At 41.8% G+C, this 23,818-nt stretch overlaps 1 protein-coding gene across 1 annotated transcript in view; it reads right to left on the reverse strand.

Moving 5' to 3' along the window:
• Nucleotides 1-23,818, reverse strand: part of Dnah7 (dynein axonemal heavy chain 7) — a 260,952-nt gene that overhangs the window by 74,222 nt on the left and 162,912 nt on the right. The window contains exons 47-49 of the mRNA XM_052749441.1: nt 21,616-21,779; nt 9,614-9,768; nt 2,917-3,107 (exon numbers count right to left, since the gene is read on the reverse strand). Of these exons, the coding sequence (XP_052605401.1) occupies nt 2,917-3,107; nt 9,614-9,768; nt 21,616-21,779 (510 nt within the window). The remainder of the gene's footprint in view (nt 1-2,916; nt 3,108-9,613; nt 9,769-21,615; nt 21,780-23,818) is intronic.

A 23,818-nucleotide genomic window follows, 5' to 3' on the forward strand; every position in this document is an offset into this window, starting at 1 on the left:
GTGGGGATGTAAACCAGCCCAACCTCTGTGGAAATCAGCTATGGAAGTTTCCCAAAAAACTAGAAAAAGAGCTTCCGCATGACTCGGCTACACCACTCCTGGGTGTTTACCCACAGGCCTCCTGGTCAACTTAGCACGGAGACTTGTGATGCTTAATACAGCACTATGCACAACAGCTAAGTTATGGAACCAACCTAGGAATCCAACAGCCGAGGGATACATCAGGAAAATGTGAATAAAGGGGGAAAGGGAAGGAGGAAAGATGAGGAGGGGGAGGAGGAGAGAGGGCGGAGGGGGAGGAAGGAAGGGGGAGGAGGGGCGGAGGGAAGAAAAGTGGGGAAGAGAAGCAGTCGCTGCTTCCTGCCTGCAGACACCACACCATGCCAAGTCCTAACACAGAAACTGAAGGTTAGACCTCTTCAACCCAGTGTTCAAGTTAGGTACAGACTGCAAGGCCAGGGCGCCAGCCACTACCCTTTCCCTTATGGGCGAGGGTCAATGTCATTCTTTTAATCTCAAATCTCTGAGTCAGATAGAACATTTGGTGGTTCTGCTCGGCTTTCCTTGTCCCTGACAGTAAACCGGTGCCCCTGCCCACACACACGGGTTTCCCCGTCTTCCACACGGAAGCATGCGGTACTGTTACAGATGCCGTGGCTCCCTGTTTTCATCTTTGTCTTCTCAGCACAGTGTTCTGAGATCTAGCTGCTGTAAAGGTGACATCCCATTTCCCCAAGTCTTCCCTGGCAGGGGACTATTGTATCGAAATTTGCTATCTGGGGCGTCAGTGCAGAGGAGCTTCTTCCGGCATCCCTAGAGGTGACTCACTTCCAAACACACAAACCTGCCCTTGTTCTTTCCCCTCATTTTCTCAGTACTCATACTCCAGTGCCGCCAGGTATAGGTTATATGGATGCAATCACAGGTTTAGATGAGATAATTATCATGCAAAAAAATCATAATTGATCCTATTAAGAGATTAATCCTGAGTGAGAAACCAACTGTACAGGTTAGACTCATCTGCATGCAGAAACAGTATTAGCGAAATGCATGTTTTGTAACCTTTGTATCACTGCGTTCAGACACAAGCGTATTCATTACCAGCCTATTAGTGCCAGATCTTTGAAACCAAGATTTTGCAAATGTAGCCACATGTTCACATAGCATTTAAAACCCTACAAACACAGCATTATGATTTCATTTTCATTTAAACTCACAAGGATGGTGGCAGCATGGCACCCTCCCTCGGGTGCTTTTGGAAGCAAAAGGTACATGAAAGGCCCTAAAACGTGGGAGCGGGAGAGGATGTATTTAAATTTGTAAATGAAAGCAAGCAACTGCCTCACCAAGCTTCCTAATCCCCTCTTAATCAATCCCAGCAATTAAAATAATGGAGCAATAAAACACTCTGGGGATCACAGGGGTTCCAACATTGAATTATACACAGATGAGTGTCTTCCCCGCAGCGGGGCTTGACTTCCGTCATAACCAGTTATTATCCAACCAAGGGCTGTTCATGCTGTATGTGAGATTGTCGTGTACTTTATTGGAAAGTAAAAAGGTTTTTTTTATATACTGTTTATTAATTTTTTTCTTAACACAGCCTTGGGATTTTAGTTCCTAGTGTTTTATCCTTTTCTCCTTATATTGGAAAGTTAAATAGTCACGATAATGGTTAGCATTCATATAAACCCTGCCCACTAGGCCTCATTCTGAGCATTTTATAGAGACTAACTGATTTGGTTTTCAGTTCATTCAATGACACAGTAACTTTTATTACGGTCATTTACAAATGACGGGACTGGTGCACAGGGAAGTCCAACCACGCGCCCACGTCTGTGACAGAGCAGCAGTTCAAACTCGTAACTGCTAGTCTCTTTCCTGACGTGTAAAGAGATACGAGGTATTTTTAAGTGTGTTTTAGCCAATTAAAAACAGTAGCCTGAGCATTTTCATTATGTTTTCGAAATCAAGCTGAATTGTCCCACACATATATCCATCTCCTTCCATCCTCTTGGCTCCAGCAACGTCCAATCTACGACGTGTACTTCGAGCTTCTAGGACACACTACGGCACCACCGCCACTTTTCCTGGCCCACACATTACAGTCCTTCACACACTGCTGCTACATAGTGTGAACCCCTTGAGAGCAAGCATCTTGTTCACCTATCATGGATGGAATGAATATCCCACCATGGTCTGCCCTCTACTGTTCAGTGGAACAGCCTGTGTTAAGTATTTCCAATAAAAAAGACCATCTGAGCGCCCTGAACAGATCTTTCTTTCCAGATGTAATTTAAAAAAATCAGAATCAGTACTTCAAGATGGCCTCTCATGCACGGTTCTATAAATGAATGTCACACACACTTACAGTCATTTGAGTGACAACCAGGGATGAGAATAAGGGAGGAAAAGGCAGAGTAAGGTAAAGACCCTGAGCCCCAAGAGCCCAGCCTCAGAGCAATGTCACAATCATTTTGGTTCTTGAATAACACTTTAATTTTACCCTTTACAAGAATTTTCAGTATTTTAAAAAGAATACTGATCAAAAATAATTCTTTTCAATAATTACATAAAATCAGATAGCAGCAGCCTTAGTCTGAGAAAGGATAGAGTCCTGTTTCTAAATGTCAGCTCCCATAATTACAAAGAAAGAATGGTGATATGTGACACCTGCTTTTAACAATGAAAATCTAAGGATGATTGTGCAAATTAGATTCTGATGGTCTTTCTTTACAGGATGTTGAAGACTCCTTTAGTACTCTCTGGCACATGGACAGCAACATTTGGAGATTATTATCGTAATTTAGGGAAGTGGACAGAAAGACAAATTCCAACTGTCCTCTTACAGCTGAGGAGGAGAATATGGTCAGAGATCAGGAGATGCGATGTAGAAATGCTAACTCAGGTACTGGCCTTCACTGACGTCTCAGGGAGATAATGCGGGTTTCTCAGCTTGGTGGTGATGTAGAAGCGGAAGTCAGGAGCATACTCAATCGTGGAGTCGCCAAGCCGGATACACGTGCTCCCTCCCTGCTTGAAGGTCTGCTTCAGCAGAAGAGGCTCCAGAATCGGGTCCAGTTCTTCTCCCACATTTTCTAGCAGCACTAAGGGTAGAAAAACATCCCATCATCCTTAAAATATTGACTGTGAACATACAATGCTCGAGTGAGTTCTTTTCAGCTCTCCAGATGGCTCTGTTCCTAGCTACCTCTAATGTTCCTCTCATCTTCTAAGAGTAGAGAGAAATGATGTCATTAAAACATTGCCGCCAGTGGGAAGGATCAGTGAGAGGGTCTGGAGGCCGTCCACCTGTTTCCACACCTGCCCGCCTTGACGTTCTCCACCTGGCCTGGGACTCACTGTATCTAGGCATGATGACAGAGAAGATGCATTTCTGCAGCTACTTCAGTGTTTACTGTGTTTTTATTATAAAAATAACTCATCTATATTATAGAATATCTGGAAAATACAGGAAATTATAAAGAAATTGGGCAACAACCTCTAATCAGATATTCTTTATATTTTTCTCTTTCCTCCGTTAAATAGCTTAGGTTAGCATATGTAAGTTGATGGAAAAATGATGCAAAACTTCACATAGCATAATTACCTAATGAATAATTTTCAGTCCAGTATTTCTATCAATTTTTCTACACATACTTAGATGAAACAAACATCAATTTCTGTCCTAATTATCTTGCATGACATTATAATGAAACTGTACTATTAAAACTAACAAACATATTACTGTTCTCTCACTTTTTGACCAGTGTTGTTTTTGATATTATTAAATTTGGATATTTTTCTATTCTAAGATGTAAGTAGTACTCTAAACAAAACTAAACATTTCAGAATATTTTCTTCTGATGTCATTCTAGAAAGGATCCAGAGACATAAGGTCCCCAACAGTGTTCGAGGCCAGCCTGCCTGGTCTACAGAGGGAGTTCCAGGCCAGCCAAGGCTGCATGAAGAGACCCTATCTTGAAAACAAACAAACCAAAGAAGTGTTAAATTTGTAATGCATTTGCTAAGTTAAAGTCTCACATGACAGTGCTTAAGCTGCTGGCCCATCAGTCTTGACTCCAGGTACCTTGTAGGTGTCCCTTGAAGGAATGGGGTAACCCAGCTGGAAAGAGGGGCTTCAGGACTGAGGGACTGATAGACACTTGCACTGAGACACTTGATGTACCCTTCCTTCCCTGATTGCACCTGGCTAATTGAATTTCTACAGCTACCACCCTACCAATTCCTCTACTGCTTGGATCATGGCCAACAGAGACACAGCAGGTAACTTTTAAGAACTCATTTTCACTTCCTGCTCACAGGGTTATTTTTAAAGTTAAATAAAAGGAATATATCATGATGAATAACTATGCTAATTTTCCATTGTCTAGGTTATTCTTTTCCCACCATCAATGACACAGCGAATGCTATTTTGACTAAAACCCTGTCCCTGATTCTGCTCAAGCTGGTCCTGGAAGCCCACTTCACGGCCAGCTTTCTGGGACACTTTAAGTTACCACGTTACAGATGACTTTCCTGAGAAGCTGTGAGAATGCAGGGCTGCAAGGGGCACTCCCTGGGTTGCTGACAGACCTATCTGTACACAATGTCACAGTAGGAACAAGTGCTGGACAGCATGCTGTCACTGTACGTAGCTGAAGTTTTTCTGGTCCTGCCTGGCCCACAAATCTCTCTCACCCGCCAGTCCCGCAGCCGCTCAGACCCAACCAAGTAAACACACAAACTTATATTACTTACAAACTGTATGGCTGTGGCAGGCTTCTTGTTATCTACTTCTTCTATCTTAAATTAACCCATTTCTATTAATCTATACTTTGCACGTGGCTCATGGCTTATCGGTACCTTACATCTCCCTTGTCATGGCAGCGGCTGGCAGTGTCTCTCTGACTCAGCCTTCCACTTCCCGGAATTCTCTTCTCTGCTTATCCTGCCTATACTTCCTGCCTGGCTACTGGCCAATCAGTGTTTTATTTATTAACCAATCAGAGCAACACATTTGACATACAGAACATCCCACAGCAACTGTACTTCCCCACAACTTAAAAAGCAAGGACTGTTGGCATCACAATTTAGCAGTATAGACAGGGACAGGCAGCCGGCAAAAGCCCAGTTACACCCTGCCTTGGCTCTGCAGCTGTTACCAATGGATAGGTAAAATGTACAATCAAATTTTACACTTAGGGCAGGGCATTTCAGCAGTTTCTTTCACTAAATATTTTTTCTTCTTCTGGAAAATGCATGCTAACATGTTTTCCACTGTAAATAACATATGTTATTTATAATTAGGTTCAGCTCTGTCAGAAACCCTCATAATAATAATGTCAACAAAAGAGGACTCATATTCATATCAAGGGAGCTTCAAACAGTCCTTCGAGAGATGGAGGGGCAGCAAGCCTGAGTTATGAGGAATCCTTGTTCTCTTTAGACCTTGGAACTTTCCTCTTCTCCACCTATCCATATTCGGCCCACCAGAAAGAAAGGAACATCATTTAAGGATATTCCTTAAAGGTGACAAATGGCATTTCCATCGTTTGCTTCTTATTTGCCAGAATATAGGCGTCTGACCAAACCCAAGGATAGATGGATGACTGTTTACACCCACAGCAGAGTCTGGGGAATCTGTATGAGAGTCAGCCTGTCACTACTGTGATAGGAACATCTGCAACACCTGTGTGTGATAGTCAGCCTGTCACTACTGTGACAGGAACACCTGTGTGTAATAGTCAGCCTGTCAGTACTGTAACAAAAACACCTGGAATATCTGAGCGTGATAGCCGGTTGCTGCTGTGACAGGAACACCTGGAGACATAGATGAGGAAGAATTTTGGTTGATGGTTTCAGAGACTCCAGTCCATGGTCACTTGTTCCCTTCACTGTGGGTGTGTGGCAAAGTAGAACACCACAACAGGAGCATGTGGCATTGGAAAGTTGCTTGCCTCATGGCAACCAGACAGCAGAAAGAGGGTCAGGAAGGGGTCAAAACCAAAATGCACTCTTCAAAGGCACACTACCTACTTCACACCACTAGCCCCCTTCTCAGGATAGCTCATTAGGCTATGAACTCTCGAATGGATTAATCATTGGTAAGTTATGTTCTCAACAGCACCACAACCTGAGGAGCAACCTTTTGACACAGGAGCCTCAGGGAACACTTCCCAACCACGGCAAGCAATTTACATTGTGTCTGAAAAGATACAACTTAAAAGATCTACTAGATGGATAGAAGAGGATTTGGGAAACAGGAAAATGGTGTCGCATTATTTTAAGGACTTCCTGCCTGTGCTCACACCTCCATTTTCCAGTTCTCACTTCACCAGCCATTTCTGTCATCTGCATGCAAGCACAGACCTGGTCTGTCCCGTTCACGCTGGTCTGTAGTGCCCACCACAGTGCCCGGTATGTGGCAGTTACAAAAAAGATGTCTACTGGTGGGATAAATAAGCAAAAAACTACAAGGTAGTTTGGCAGCCTTGACACAAAGAGGAATGACTGGCAGTCAAGACAAGAGAAATAAAGGCGGCCCAGTTATGACAGAGTTTCAGAAAATCTTCACGTCCATGGAGTTCTTTCTCTGCAATGTTTATATGATCAACATACTATTCATACTTTATTGGTTGAGATAGTAAATATAGGTGCAGATGCACCTTGACTTTCAAGATCATTGGTTGCCAACCTTTTAAAATAGCAGAATCTTTTTTTATTTTCCTCCAAAGCGGATTTAAAAAAAAAATTTCAGTACAAAAAAAGAATAGGGGCACATGGCTCCTGTTGAAGTGGAGGCAGGTGGCTGAAGTTGGCAAAGCCCTCTGCCTCTCCACCCAGGCTGCCTGTGAAGAAGAGATCTAAAGCCATAGTCCCTGAACAGGCCAGTGTCTAAAGATAACTTCTCAGATGGAAGGAGCTTTCACCACTTAGGTTTTCAGACTTTTACTTGATGGTTGACTATATAAATAGAGCTTGCCACCTTTCTATGAGAATTGAAACTTTTCACTTCTTTCTGATGTTTAATATTAGAAGATGTGTTTTTTTTTAAAAAAAAAATGAGCCAGAGGCAGAAGACCTGGGAGTTCTTCCTAGCACTCCTTCATGGGACATGCACTCCTGGTTAAACCATTGAGCTCGCTCTAATACTTACCTGCCTTCTCAATAAAATGAAGTGAGTTTTGTGGATGAAACTCCGAGTAAGAAACACATTTAAATCCCAGGGCACAGTGTACACACAAACACATTTAAATCCCAGGGCACAGCATACACACAAACACATTTAAATCCCAGGTAAAGCATACACACAAACACATTGAAATCCCAGGTACAGTGTACACAGAAACACATTTAAATCCTAGTGCACAGCGTACACACAAACACATTTAAATCCTAGTGCACAGTGTACACACAAACACATTGAAATCCTAGGGCACAGTGTCCACACAAACACATTGAAATCCCAGGGCACAGCATACACACAAACACATTTAAATGCTAGTGCACAGCGTACACACAAACACATTGAAATCCCAGGCACAGTGTACAAGAAACCTATCTGAGGGTTTGTGCAATGCTGCTCACCTCCGCCCTGTGCACTGTGACCTATGGTTCTCTGCTCTCTCCTGTTTCATATCCGTCACGGATGTAGTGTTAAAGACACACAAAGTAGCTTTCTCTCCCATGATTCGGATGCAGGATTTTTTAAAAACACTGGATAGTTCACTTCTATTACCTGTTCTGCTCTATAATCACGGAATTAAACATCCAAATGTCTAATTGGCTGAGGTCAGAGAAAAGTGAAGCATGCCAAGCAGGTGGTAGACACTCCATCACTTGTCTTTTATCATTCCAAATATTTTAATATCCATATTAAGTAATTTTAATTGCTTAAAGCATTTAAGGTGATGATTCCTTCTAGAAACCCTCCCTGGTTTTTCTGAATTCACACAGAGTGTCACCTGTGGCTTTCTCATTATACTTTAAGATATTACAAATAAACCACTTATCACATGCTCAAAGCCACCACAGAAGAGCATATGCTGAGCCTTTTCAAAGGCCCAGGTGTGATCCTCAGAATTGAAAAAACCAATACAAGCTACACCACCAACAAAACCCTGCGAACTGAGCAGTCAACAGACACTAACTATACAATAAACAGTAAATCAGTAATTTCTCCCCCACTACATAGCTAATGAGCAATGAGGAAACTGAGTTATTGAACCAAACACTGAATGGCAAAGGCAGATACTCTGAATCCAGAACCAAAGGCCCTACCCAGAACAGGACATTGGTCCTTACGTGAGGGACACTCAACTTCTATTTTTATCACAGTAATCCTGAATGACTCTGACATCACTCAAGCAAAATATTTGATAGGGATTATGCCTCCCTTGTTGTGTAGTTCCTATATCATCTGCAATACCATAGATATAAGCTACTCTGTTTCATAGCAGGGTAACTATAGATAATGTACTGTACACTTCCTATAATACCATAGATACAAGTTACTCTATTTCATAGTAGGGTAACTATAGATAAGGCACTGTACACTTTCCTAAAATGTTAGAAGGGAATTTGAATTTTTTTATCATATGGAAATAATAAATGTTTGAGGATATAAATACGTTTTCCATGATTTGACAGAATGTGTGCATATAAACATTTCATGGTACATCATAAATGTGTACAATTTTGTGTCAATTTAAAGTATTTTAAAATTCAAGAATAGCAACGGAATGAAATACCATGTGTGTGTGCATGTCTGTGCTCCATTCCATAGATACAAAGTCTTATAAATAGACTTAGATTTTTTTGTTTCATGCTTATACTAAAATCCTAAAATTCAAACTCGAAAGCAAGCACATTATTAACATGGAAACACGGGTGCTGCAGGATTGCTAGCACGCTTGTGATGATTCATAGCTCTACAACTTTCGCAGCAAGGGGGACCTGATGAACTTCTCCTGGAGCTGCGTACGCTACGGCTTCATAAGTGCCTGTATTTATTTGGCTAAATTTGATAAATTACACAGATTTGGAACAGGACCCCAATTAGCTCACATCACAAGCATGCTGGGTTTTGTTTTGGCAAGTATGACAGCTGCATAAGACCTTGATTAAAAACAGTTCTTGTCATTTTTCCAGTCTCTCCGTTGTGAATGTCAGATACTAACTAAGCATGTAAAAATCCGCTCAATTTCCCCACCTCTTTTGTAGCAGAATTCAAGAAGAAACAGAAAATGGAACTACTGTTGTATTAAAATATGATTGGCATTATCAATATCAAACGGGCTTTTTAACTGCAGGAGATTAATAATGACGACTGAAGAAAAGCAAATGGCAGACAAAAATTAAAGCATCTAAATTAGAAAACAGCGCCACAAATGCACTTTGTAACAATAGAAACTTCCTTGCCTTCCAGAGGATGATTATCTGGGGGGACCTCACATTCTCATTTGATCATCAATAAATAATGGGATCAGCAAAGTCATCACTGTGTCAAGCCTGACACAGATGTTTTCAAAAACCAGTCACAAGTGTGTGCTGGTTGTGCCCTATCCGGGCATTTCCACGTGTGCATGCACTCGTGAGACATCCTACATACCAGGAGTCCCGAACTGGATGCAGTTTTCCAGCGTCCTGACGTAGTCTGGGTCACTCAGCTTAATGAGCTGGAGACTATTGGCTTTCTCCATGTTCTTGATCCACTTGTTAGCCTGGCCCTGAGGGTCTATCATCAGAGGCCACCTTCTGGCATTCCTGAAGACAGGAGAGAGGGGAAATCATTCGGTCAAGCCAGGACTAGTTTCTGCGTAGTCAATCCCACCTGACCGTAGGTTTATCTGTTGTTAGTAATGTTTTCCTTCTTTTCCTTGAAGCAGGCACGTTCCATCTGAGCACACTGCAGAAAAACTACAAAGGCCATTTCACAAGTTAACACACATCCTTTCACTCCTTCTGGAACACAACAGTCTCTAAAACCTTAATAATATTTGCTGCTCTTGCAAAATATGCTACAAAACTCCACTTCCCCAACTAGGCCTTGATATTAATTAATCCTGTGGCCTGGGCAGGTTACTTCACTTCCTTAGCTTCTGTGTATTTCTACGTGTTGACATTTGGACAAGAGAAAGAAAAAAGAATTTGATCCATTTATAGTCTCTCTTCTCTCTCTCTCTCTCTCTCTCTCTCTCTCTCTCTCTCTCTCTCTCTCCTCTCCTCTCTCTTTCCCCCCTCTCTCTGTCTCTCTCTCTTCAGTAAAGATAGAATGATCTAAGGAAAAAAATGAACAGCATAGCTTTCTATTGTCAAACTGCGTAACAGTTATGAACACCGCAGTGTTACTACAAGCACAGGCCCCGCCTTATTTCCAACACTTGTGTATTTAATGTCATCTATGTAGTTGTTGCACACGTGCCTTGTGATTGTGAGCTTCCTATGCACAGAAATGAGTTCTCTGAAGGTCAAAGTTTGCACCTGGGAGAGCTCATACCTACTGGTGTACTCCCACTCACAAGGGTCAAGGCCAAGAGCAGAAGCCATCAGGACTCAATTTATGTCTAGGATTGGGGAACCAAAAGAGTCCGCCAGCATCTGCCGCCTTCTTGAGAGATGCAGCCATGCAGCTTCCTGCCTTGTGTGAGGTGTAATCGGCACTTAGCATTTTAATAACCCTGGCCAGAATCACTGCCAATGAATGAAGAATGAATGAGGGGGAGGAAATAGGAATGGAGCAGGGATGCCATCTCCCTCACTCTTACGATAACATGTAGAATGCCATTGGATAATTTTTCTCCTGAATTTGAAAGCAATTCTATTGTTAGCACGTAAGTTACCGTATGATACAAGACATGTAGCTCAGGTGGTAAGAAGGACAGCCTCACCCTTTGACACCATAGTATGTGTTAGTCTACTTGGGTACCATAACCAAATCCTACAGACTGCATAGCTTCAGTAGGCAGCTTCCCACGGTCCAGAAGCTGCAACTCTAGGTCTCAGAGCTGGTTTCTCCAGACACCTTTCTCCTGGCCTTGTACATGGCCAATGTCATTGCTATCCTCAAATGCAGCCCATGCAAGGACATGAACCTTATTGGAACAGGAATCTTCCCTAAGGGCCTCAGTTAACCTTAAAGCCTCATTGTGGACTATGGCTTCAACATATGAAAATTTGGGGGTGGGGTCTTCTAGTCCTTAGCATTAACAATATATAGAAAGAAAACAAACCGAAGATTAGTATTATATCTTAGATGGAAGTAATAAAAATGCAACAGTACGCTTAAGAGAATGAAGGGATGTGAAAGTACATCATAAAGAAATAAAATTATAAACTTGTAAAGGTTTTCACCGTGTCACATTTTAGAAATATGTTTAAGTGTAGAGAAATATGTGTTAAATGGCATTTAGACGTCTCCAAAGAAGCTGAACAGCTCGCCCGCCGTTCTATCGCATCAATGTTCTTTTAGCCTTGATGTCCAGGTCCATGCTGTTTCTTTGTCCAAAAGATTGCTCTTCCCAATCTTTTCATGTCCAACTTCTACTCATGCTTCAAGGTCAGCTCAGAAGCTCTGTAGTCCACAAAGCCTTTCTTGATCTCTTCGCTCAAAATCTCTTTAGCAATTCATCCTCATTACATGTACAGTGCTTTCACAGAATGGCAATATTCTATTAGGGCAATTCTATCATTTCTTAACTACATCACCCAAATAAATTTTGTAGTCCTTTGAGGGAAGGGTACATGCTGATTCTTCTTTTTCCTCTGATATTTAATATATTTTCAATATAATTATATTTAATAGCATTAATTTAAAATAGCAAAAATATTTGGCAAACATTATAGAAATTAAATCATTCAAAAATTTAAATTTTCTACATGGTTATCTCTGTGTAGAAAACACTGGTTCACTGAACAGCATTTCAAAATCAGAGTGAAGGACTTCTGATGCTGACCAAAATAAGCCCATGGTACCCTGGGTCCTCAATTGACTCTCCCTGCCCCCGCCCCCCCAAAAATCTCCAAACTACAAAATTCAACCACTTTCGGATTCTAAGAAGTGAATAAAAGAAACAATGAGTGAGAAAAAAAATAAAAATTTTAGGAATGATCAACAGGGAGGCTGTGAGTGCCCCCTTTCCTTTTACTTTCTGGATTAACAGAGTCACTCTGTAGCCGATACGGGGAAAATCTCTCAAAGTGGAGAAATGAGAAAATGCCAACATATGAAGCCAGGAAGCATGGGAGCAGGGGCGGGCTTGGCAGGGCGGGGCGGGGCTTGGCAGGGCGGGGCAGGTACTAGTGCTAAGTGTTCTGTCTGCTGCTTATTCTAACAAAGGCTTAGAACTACAACGAGCATCTAAGCCCCACACTAGCCTCTGGATAGTGTGTGCTGAGGAGCAGACCCACCAAGCATGTCAAAGCCTTTCATGTCTGAGCACACATGGGAAAGCATTGGAACTAGAAGACAGATATTAACTGACTCGTCTGATTGGTACAACCAAACTCAGTCCTGCCCACAGGATTTTACCAGGACACAGGATTTCACATTCAAAAGTTCTAGAAATGGTTACTTATTATGCAAAGAACCAGAATGCATTTGCTTCTCAAGGAAAAAAAAAAAAGACACTGAAATAACCAGAAATAAAAACAACTCCAGAGCAGATATTACAATTATTCTTTGGGAGGTGGGGGTGACTATGTTTTAAGCAAATGGAGAAAAGACATCTCATCATTGAAGTAAAAAAGATAAAATGAATAAAAACAAATTTCAGAACTGAAAAACAAAGTCTGAAATAATAAATATTCCAGGGCTCAATGGTAGAAAGGAGACGACAGACCTATCAGCGCATCCCCAGACAACTGAGCACAAAATGGGCAAAACTGAACGATGAAAACAACAAACAAGACCGGGAGAAGACTGTACCTGGGGGACTTGTTAGACAACCCTGCAAGGTGCAGCTCTTACACACGGCTCCTGCTGGGCAAGAGGGAGAGATCAGCGCAGAAAAGGTATTTGAAAATGCTAAAGCTGAACTCTCCCCTGATGCAGAGAAACACAAAAGGTCACAAACTCACGTAAACCCGAAGGAGATAAAAAGCAAACACCTTGTGACACAGCCTAATCAGCCTGCAGGAACCGAAACACTCAGGGAATGATTCTGAAGAATGTTAGGTGTGGCCATTAGTCCAAAGGAGCCACCACAGTGGACTGCCGGCAAAGGAAAGAACTTGACGGCCAGATTTGGTGGCACAGCCCCATAATCACAGCTACTCAAGAGGCAAAGGGGAGGGCAAGTTCAAGGTCTACCCGGATCACTGAGTAAGTTCGAGGCGAGCCTGGATAACTCAGGGAGACCCTGCCCCCCAAATAAAAGTGATAGAATAATCCCAGAAGGTGTGAGATAGAGATAAGGGCAGGGCACTTAACACATCCCAGACCTCAGGTTCAGTCCCTGCCACCATTACCAAACAATCAAATAAAACACAGTTTTCAACCCAGCAGTCTACATGCAGCAAAACCGTCCTTTGGGACTAAAGGCAAAATACAAAAATTCATTTTTGCTCCCTACCAGCCTTGTTTTAAACAATGCTAAAGGGCTTCCACCTTGACAGGAAGTGATACAAGAAAACTTGGAATTTTAGAAATAAACAGATAATAATGAAGTACCTGTGTGTCCTAAACTGTGTACAAATATTGAGACAAAAGCGTTATTACCATCAGTGAGGGCATTGTGTGCACAGTGGATGTGCTATTAGATAAACCAAACTAACAGGGTTCAGCTATTGGTTTATTTACTGTTGGGAACTGGCTCCCGTGAATATGGAGGCTGACACGTTAGTATCTGCTGTCTGTAATCTGTTAATCCAGGAAAGCTGCTGATACAACTCCCTCCCAGCCTGAAGGCCTGTGGAGCAAAGTGAATCCCAAGCTGAGGGCCGGAAGCCAAAGGAGCTCTTCTTGCAGCTCAGGCAGGCAAGAAGCAAAATGGAGGGCTTCCTTCTTCCTCTAACATTTGTTCTGTCTGGGCTCTCCAGGCATTGGCTGTGCCCCTGTGCCCCACTGCACATTAGCAAAGACAATTTCCTTCACCTATTCCACCAGATCAGTGTCAATGTCGTCCAAAGATATTGTCACAGACACATTCTGCAATGACCCTTAATATGGGCACCCCATAACTAAGCTGACTGACACAGAAAAATAACCATCATGTGTGGATACCACACACATGACTACTACACTGGTACCACGATCAAGAAGGATCAAGGGACCTACATGATTGTAAAGATTCTGCATTTTAATTGAGCTCATATAACATTAACTTGAGATTGTGAAAATATTTGCTTAAAAACTCCTAAGTATTATGGTGAAAAGTCAGTACATGAATAAAAAAGAATGCTAAAAAATTATTCAGATAATTTAAAAATAGGAGAAAAAGAAACAAACTAACAGGTGTAAAAATAAAAATGGTAGATGTATGTATTTTATTATTTTTTATGGTTTCATGTGCACTTCAGTCTAGCTGCATTTCCAAACCGGAGACTGAGTTAAGCTGGGCAGCAGGGAGACACAGAAGGTCTTCTAGTATTCTCACCTAATTCAATCCAGACGATAGACTAATAGTCAGCCATGCCAATAACTATGCTAGGAAACCAAACACATGCGAAAAGATTGTCCAACTGCATAAAAACACAGTCGAAGGGGCAGAGCAAGACAACAGGCGAGCAAGATCCTCCGCCTCGCCCATGACATGCCAGGCTTAACAGCCGCACCAGCACTAAAGCTAAGGAAAGCAGGCAAGAGACCGCAGACCCTGTTCTTCCGGTAATGGGTCAAAGCTGGTGTCACCCTCCTTCTGAGAGAGAAGGGGGTTAAGTCCAGACCTCAGACTGAGAACACAGGACTAGGCCCATCGCAATGAAGCTCAGTGCTAGGGAAAGGCCCAAGACCCCTACTATCAGGCTGAGCTGCTGAACTGACTCCACCAGCTCTCACAAACATTTCTAAACATTAATGAACAAGGAGGAAGTCTTAAGAAAAAACGATAGAATAATTTAAAGGAAATGAGAAAGTAAAACTTCAGGATTGATGTGTTGCTCTGTGGTTTGAGTACCTGTCTATTGTGTCTGAAGCCCTGGGTTCAAAGCCATGAGAAGAAAGGAAAATTAATACAGTGAATCAAAATTTGTGATATGTAGCTAAAGCAAAAGGTGAGATATTTATAGGATTAAATCCACAGATGAGAAAAACTATAAAATAACCTCAGCTTCAGCATTAGGAAGCCAGAAAAAGAAAAGCAGTTTATGCCTAGAACTAGAGGAAAGAAGAAATGAAGAACAAAATCAATGAAATAAAACAAACCTTTGCTACTAGATAGGATTGGCAAAATGTCTCCAAATCTAACAGACTAAAGAGGAAAAAGACAATATAAAAAATCAAGACCAATAAAGAGATTATCATAACAGACCCTCCACACATCAGGATGACAGGAAGTTAATATTAAAACCACCCACACCCAAAAAACTAACAATTTAGACATAATGACTAATTTCTTGAAAGATGAAAAGCTAGTCAAACTCATAATTAAGATACTGGTAACCTGAAATAAACATAACTTTTAAAAATTGAGTTCAAATAGAAAACATTTTAACAGAAAATTCCATGTAATTTCTGGGGTCATCTCTACCAAATATTTGAGGGAAGAATTCTGCATATTCTACTCCAAAATATGGAGGAGAAATCTTCCCAACTCCTATAATAAGCCCAGTTTAACATGACCCCCAAACCAATGGCCCTCATAAACATAAATGGAGAACTGTCAGTACAATATCAGCAATTTGAATCCAGATATATATGTAGAGGAAAATAAATCACAACAAGGTAAAAATTATCCGGGGAGTGAAAAGCTATATCAACACTCAAAAAACAACAACAAAACCAGACTAAGAACCAACTAATCAACTAATACTATTCTCTGTAGGAGTAAACTAAACATCAAGAACTGTAAGCACAGGCTGGGGAGACAGGTCAGTGTAGAGTGCTTACTCAGAAAGAGTGAGGCCCTGAACTCACATAGAAGGCAGGGCAGTGGCGGGTGTCTTATTCTCAGTGCTGGCCTGGTGGAGATGGGAGGACTCCTGGAGCTCACTCTGCAGCCAGTCCAGTTGAATCAGTGAGCTCCAGGCTCAGTACATGCGTTCACACAGACAGACACAGACACACACACACCAAATTCACAGGCATGCACACCACACCATGCCAAAGAACCCCTCCGCCCTAAAAAAAAGTCCCAAACAAACTATAAGATCATCTCAATAGTCAGAAGATGAGAGACTGGCACAGTTAACATCCATTAATTCCAGAAGTCCTTTACAGACTGCCTTAATTAGGGTTTCTACTGCTGTGATGAAAGACCGTGATGAAAAGCAACTTGGGGAGGAAAGGGTTTATGTCACTTACACTTTCAGTAACAGCCCATCACTGAGGAAGTCAGGACAGGAACTCAAGCAGGGCAGGAGCCTGGAGGCAGGAGCTGATGAGGTGCCCTGGAGGAATGCTGCTTACTGGTTTGCTCCGCCTTTTTTTTTAATAGTAGCCAGGACCACTATCCCAGGGGTGGCACCACCCACAATGGACTGAGTCCTCCCACATCACTAACTAAGAAACTGCCCTACAGACTTGCATACAGCTGGATCTTATGGAGGCATTTCCTCATTTGAGGTTCCCTCCACTCAGATGGCTCTAGTGTCTGTCAAGTTAACATAAAACCAGCCAGCACAACTGACCCCTTACCAACTTGACACACAGAAGCCACAACCTTTCCTTTTTGATTTGTCCCCAAGATCACATATTTATAAATCTCACAGTATAAAACATATTACAAACTTAAAGTCCCAGTGTTTATTAATTCAAACACTTTAAAATTCAGTCTCTTTAAAAATTCAAAGTCTCTTTAAAAATCTAAAACATCATTAAAAGTTCCAAGCCTCAACTATGGGCTCCTATAAAGCCAAAATAAATCAAATAACTTGTTCCCTCAAGAGGAAAGAGCCTGGGCAAAATCACAATCTGAACAGTGGCTGGGATTCCCTCGCAATCCTCTAAAGGGCTGTGGTCACTTCTAGCTCTGCCCAATGCAGCCCCTTAGCTGTCTCCTAGGCTCACGCTTGCTCAGCTAACTCCATGTCTGCTGCTGTTCTTGAAAGTTCTCCCACGGTACTAACAATTCTAAAATGCTGGATCTTCTACCGCAACTGGGCGGCACATTCACCAATAGCCTCCCCTGGGCTCTCTCTATGGACTCCAGCCCTTCCACAGGGTGCCAAGCCTCAGCTGCTCTCCATAATCCCCTCATGCCATCAAAACCAATACCACCTGGGTGGCTCTCACACTACCAAGTTCAGCTACCAGCATGAGGTATGACTTTGGCCACCACTGGAACACAGTTTCAAGGAGATGATCCTTGGGAAACACTTCCTGGATTTAACCTCAATAACGTTGGTGTGTTCTTAAATTACCCCTATTTACTCAGTTCCCGCTAACCAGCATCAATTATCCCAGGAAAGCAAAGGTTTTACTTCAGGGGTGCTGGTCTCTTCATTGCTGACTCTTCAGTCCCAGCTGACCAGAACCACAGATCTCTAATTCAATACTAATAGCCCTGATAGTTTTAGCTTCCCTCTGAAACTTCACAAACCAGGCCTCCATCATCTGCATGTCTCTCAACACTCTTAACTTCCAGGTTCCCACAGAATAGCTCACCAAGCTTTGATTATCCAATGGCTCTTCTAGCCTGAAGTTCCAAAGTCTCTCCCAAACACATGGTCGGGTCTGTCACAGCAATAACCCTTTATCCTGCTAACAGTCTCTGTCTTGGTTAAGGTTTCTATTGCGGTGATGAAAGACCACAGCCAGAATCAACTTGGGAAGGAAAGGGTTTAAGTCACTTACACTTCCAGGGAACAGCTCATCACTGAGGGAAGTCAGGACAGGAACTCACACAGGGCAGGAACCTGGAGGCAGGAGCTGATGCAGAGGCCATGGAGTAGTGAGGAATGCTTCTTACTGCCTTGCTTCTCATGACTAGCGAGGCCTGCTTATAGAACCCAGGACCACCTGCCGGGGGCGGCCCCACCCACAATGGGCTGGCTGGTCCTCCTCCATCACTAATCAAGAAAATGCCTACAGCTGGATCCTATGGAGGCCTTTTCTCAGTTGAGGATCCTTCTTCTCTGAGGACTCCAGCTTGTGTCAAGTCAACACCAAACTGGACAGTACACAGACTAAAAGCGATTTTCTTCTACCCAATGAAATCAATGCACCAGCAGCAGTAAAACTGCCTACAGCTGAAACGACTTTGTGACGCTCAATGTGTTTGCATCCCCGTAGACCTCGCGGACAACAGTGTTCAATTTAATTATCCGTTTGCAGCATTATAGTGGAAGCCATTGACAGTGCAGTAAGCCAAGGGAAAGAGGCAAAGGGCACGCAGATTAGAAAGAAATTAAAGTGTCACTGGGCAGACAGCATGATTGCCAATATACAATAGCCTAATAAACCTACATAAAAGACCAAACGAGTTTTTAAAGTTGCAGGGTACCAAGTCAGTATGCAAATAACCCTCTCTAGAAAAGAGGAATTCCTAATACTAGCAGCCAACAACCAAACAAAAAAATTAATACCATGTACAAGAGCAAACAAAAATTAAATACTGTGCATATGTAAAATGGCAAAGTACTTGAAGACCTAAAACAGGTGGAGAAATATACTACATTCATCAGTTAGAAGACTTAATAACTTGTCAGTCTGTCAATATTGTCAGGACTATCAATGTAACCCCAATAAAAGTCCAAGAGAATACTTTTTAGATATTTACATTTTATTCAAAAATTTATATTGAGTTAACAACCAGACAAAATGATTTTTTTAAAGGAAAACAAAAAAAATGGAAGATATATTACCTGACTCAAGACAACCCAAAGTTTCCAGAATCAAGATGATACAGTACTTGCATCATGACAGGCCTATAGCTCAGGGTAGAAAGAATCCAGCAGCAACCGGGCAGTGGTGGAGCACACCTTTAATCCCAGCACTTGGGAGGCAGAGCCAGGCAGATCTCTATGAGTTCGAGGCCAGCCTGGTCTACAGAGGCACCAAAGCCACACAGGGAAACCCTGTCTCGGGGGGAAAAAAAATCCAGCAGCAGAACCACATGTATGGAGACAGTACATTTTCAACAAAGATACAAAGATGAAATTGATGGAGAAAAGACAATGCTTTAAATAGACTATGCTGGGATAATACTGCCCCCCCCACACACACACTTTTTTACTCACTTTGTAGACCAGGCTGGCCTTGAACTCACAGGGCCTGCCTCTGCCTCCTAAGTGCTGGGATTAAAGGTGTGTGCCAACACGCCCGGCCTGCCTCCCCTTTTATGTGAACTTCTGAGTGAGTCTCTAACTACAAAAAAGTGGATATTGTTCTATACCAGTTAAGAGCCGTATCCAACTTTTGTCCCATCAAACAATGCTCTTCATGTGACATCTTCTTCATTCAAGGTCAGGAGAATATCAATTCACCTTGTATTTTTCTTTTAATTAGAGCTTCCTCAAAATATTAGATGAATAAAATTTCAAAGGATATGTTCTTGAAGGTAGATAGCAAAGTATTCTTTCTTTTTAGAATAATCCATGAAAGCATTTATTGTGGAAGGTGTTATAAAACATATTTTAGTTCAAATGGCTCCACTTTTTGGATGAAAATGTTGAGACAAGAGTGAAGAAGCATTCTATTTACTTGCTTACATCACCACCATTATGTTGCAGTGTTTTTTTGACCAAAAAAAAAAAAAAAATGTGTTTCTCTTCAGTCTTCCTTTTCCCTCCCTCCACTACAGGTCCTTTTGCTACTATCTTAAATGTTTATTTATTCATTTGTACAGGTGTATGTGTTGGTGGAGGTCAGAGGACAGCCTGTGGGAGTCCGTTTTCTCCTTCAACCTTGTGGGTCCTTGGGTTGTCATCCTCAGCAGCAAGCCAGTACCTGCTGAGCTATCCCAGTGGCCCTCCACCATTCTTGGACTTATAAATGTTGAAAGTCAATTGTTTGCCAGTGGAACCTGGATTTGTCAGCAGTCACTGTTTCTGACTTGGACGGTTTGTCCTTCTGTCGTTGTATAAAGAGAACCCTTATTTAATGTTCTTCCGGTTGTTGAAAACCGCAGATTTCTTTCTTATCGTGATAACGCATATCCACAGCGGCGGGCACAGGAGGAAACAGAATTTGAATATTTAACTGTTGAGGGTGAGGCTGGTCTGGGGCCTTCCCTGAGGCCTTAGGGAAGGGACTTCCTTAGTTCCTTGTCTGAAAAGGAGCATAGCTTGGCCGAGTCAGTAATGGCCTGGGGCCAGACCTTGGGGGGATCTCTGGCTTTAGATTCTGAGAACCCAACTCTTTGCACCCCAAGGGGCTGTGGTTACCAGTCACAAGGCCACTGTGTGCTAGGTCTGGGCTGCACTTAAGAGACCCGGGGTTTCCTTTGGGCAGCCTGCTTGGTTAGCTTGCCGCTGACTTCACACCACTGTACGATGCTTTTGGCTGACACTGTCCCATTTTTCCCTTCAGGAACACCGTGAATAAGACGCTGTATTTCCTGATACATTTGCTGACACGAGCAGTCGGCTTGCACAAGCTTTCCTGACCCCAAACCTTCCTGTCGTCTCCATCCTCTCAGCCCCTGGTCATCTTCCCCTTGGGACCTTCACTGAAGAATGAATGACCTACTGGTCCAGGTCATCTAACAGTGGTACATTTCAGAGAGTTCTGCTGTTTTCATCTCCAAACACATAAGATGAGAAAGAGTGGCCATTCTCAGTGATTTACTGAAATAAGTATGTTTCTCTCTACTGAAAATCAAAGTCTGCCTCTCAAAAAAAAAAAAAAAGGTTAGCTATGGGTTTGGTCTACTTACCAAGCAGTTAAATAATACTCACTTTAATCCAATAAATGTCCAGATACAATCCAATTACACTCATTCCTATCATTGACTTTTGAAAGTCAAAGACTTTTAAGTGTTAATAGCTCCCAAAGTTAATTGTATTCTAACTTGTCCAAATTATATAAACTTTCCTAAATAATCAATGCCTTACTCAGCTAAAGTAATATATGGGATTAGGTCCTTAGTAAGCGCCCAGTATTCAGGATTATGATCACCAAGCAAGCATCTTTGGGAAACAGAAGGAGGCATTGTGCAAGTAAACAAGATGTGTGTCCAATGTTTTAATTTGATGACTTAAATATCTGTCCCGAAAACTCTCAAATTTGTCCCACAATAGGGACAAGGACAGACTTTTGGAACAATGAGGACAATTAACATCAAAGACCCACCACTGTGTATGTATTAGCCTTTTATAACAGGACTTGTGTTTTATGGAAATAAAAACTTTGCTCTTTATTATAATATTAACAGAAAATAATTAAAACAGTTAATTAGCAAACATTTCAATACTGTGAATATTTACTAGCTAAAGTTGTTAAAAAGGTTTGCAAATAAATATGTCTACTAATTAGATATTAAAGATCATTGGTGAGAAAAGATTTTTTTTCCTTACATTATAATGATCCCATTATCGATGGAAAATGAGTCAGAGGGTAATCCGGCAATAGTCCAAGCTCGAATTGTAACAGCTTCTCCCAGAGTACCCATAAGAGAATAATCATCTGAGCAAGGGATGTCTCTTTCTTTGCACGACTGGGACCACTCCTTGGTTTGGTTCTTTAAAAAATTCACAGAAAATATAGACATGAGTTGGTGGGCAGTTATCAAAGGAATAATATCTAAACTCCTCAATCACTATTTACTGAGTAAATCAACTACTGTTGAAACTCTACATCAAAAATGATTCGTGTATTGTGGTGAATAGGTATGGCCCCCATAAACTTATGTGTTTGAATGTTTGGCCTATAGGTAATGGTGCTATTAGGAGGTGTGGCCTTTTTGAAGTAGGTTTCCACCTTATTGGAGGAAGTGTGTCACTGTGGGAATAGGCTTTGTGGTCTCATATGTTCAAGCTACACCCAGTGTGGTACGTAGTTCACTTCCTGTTGTGTGTAGATCAAGTTGCAGAACTCTCAACTCCTTCTCCAGCATCATGTCTGCCTGCATGCCACCATGCTTCCCACCATGGTGATAATGGACTAAACCTCTGAAACTGTAAGCCAGCCCCAGTTAAATGTTTTTCCTTTGTAAGAGTTACTGTGGTCATGGTATCTCTTCACAGCAATAGAAACCCTAACTAAGACATGTATCAAACCTTTCTCAAATAAAATTATAATTAAGGAATGAAAATTAAATGTAATCCATGGTGAGATAAAGCCTAGATAGACCACATGGCAAAGTTGGAGTTTTTGTATTAGAAAGAACAGTTACTGTGTATTATTCTAAAGTTTAAATTTACAAAGTAGTTGACATTCTCTGGCTTAGTTTCATTTCTGTTGCTATGATGAAATAACTTGACAAAAATCAACTCGGGGAGAGGTGGCAGGAACTTAAAGCAGCTAGTCACCCCCACAGTCGAGAACAGAGTGAGGTTGACCATATGTATGTTGACTCGTGCTCGGCTCTCTCTTCTCCAGAGCCTACCTCATGAAATGGTGCTGCGGTCAGAGTGGATCCTCTCACCTCAACTAATGCAATTAAGAAAATCCCTAACAGGCATGCTCATGGGCCAACCTGATGTGGACAACCCCAACTGACAGTCCCTTTGTGATTGCAGATTGTGTCAAGTTGACAATTATAACTAACCATCACATTCTCCATTCAGTTTACATAGTTTATTTAAATTGTAAATACTCAGAAAAATACTATATTATTATAATACAAGCCTAAACCTGCAGACTGAGTAGGGGACAGAGAAAACATTTGTTTCTGGTTCTCATGTGCTCTGTAGGATGGACCACCCAAAGGCTATTGGGTTATAAAAAGGGTCAGGCTACAATACGAATGTCTATAAGAGGCATGGTCTGTTATGATGCCCAGGAACCAGGAGAGTGCTCAGTACTAACATCCCTACTAATGTTCAAGTCAGGTGACAGACAAAAAGCTTCAGAAATAGTAAAAGACATGACTGGGAAGAAAATAGAAAGACAAAAGGAGGATGTCCATAAGCAAGTGATGGGAAGGTCAATGGACATGATGCTGGTACCTGTTTTGGGCTGATGAGGATGCCCTGTGTGGGTACAGGTGGTGCTGGGAAGGGCTCGGTTGTAACTACCCTCTCCCTGCGGTTCTTGCTGGATAGGTTGTATCAACATTCTCCTAGTTTTACTCGTAAAGGACATAGCAGTGGATGAGTGGTGGCTTCATGACCTTAAGTTGTTAGTATTATTTAGAAAGTTCCAATATCTGTTTGTGATAAAATCACAGATGACTATTTTCTTCATTGCATCCTACCAGTAGTACATAATTTCAAGGTATTCATCTACCAAGAACGCTAATTTTTTATCACTTCAGTAAAGCCAGGCTTCTGTTTCTTAATTGTGGGATGTTATGTGTGATTAATGTTTCTTTGGATATTAGAATATAACACAAAGATACTCGGATGAATGAAAAGCCAAGTTCTCCTTCAGCTGTGCGTATGACAGGAGGTGTTACTGGAAGGAGTTGCAGCAGTTTGGCGCAACGGTTGATAACACAGTAAGTGGAATGGGATTAGCTAGACTTCGTGTACTTCCTGGCGATTATGTATCTGGATAATTCTGTGGAGATAACAAGAGGTTTCCCTGGGAAACCTGGGTAATTTGAGGACCTCTAAA

The sequence above is a fragment of the Peromyscus californicus genome, unplaced genomic scaffold (assembly GCF_007827085.1).
Source record: "Peromyscus californicus insignis strain IS unplaced genomic scaffold, ASM782708v3 Scaffold_21__1_contigs__length_65335640, whole genome shotgun sequence".
Classification (NCBI taxonomy): Eukaryota; Metazoa; Chordata; class Mammalia; order Rodentia; family Cricetidae; genus Peromyscus; species Peromyscus californicus.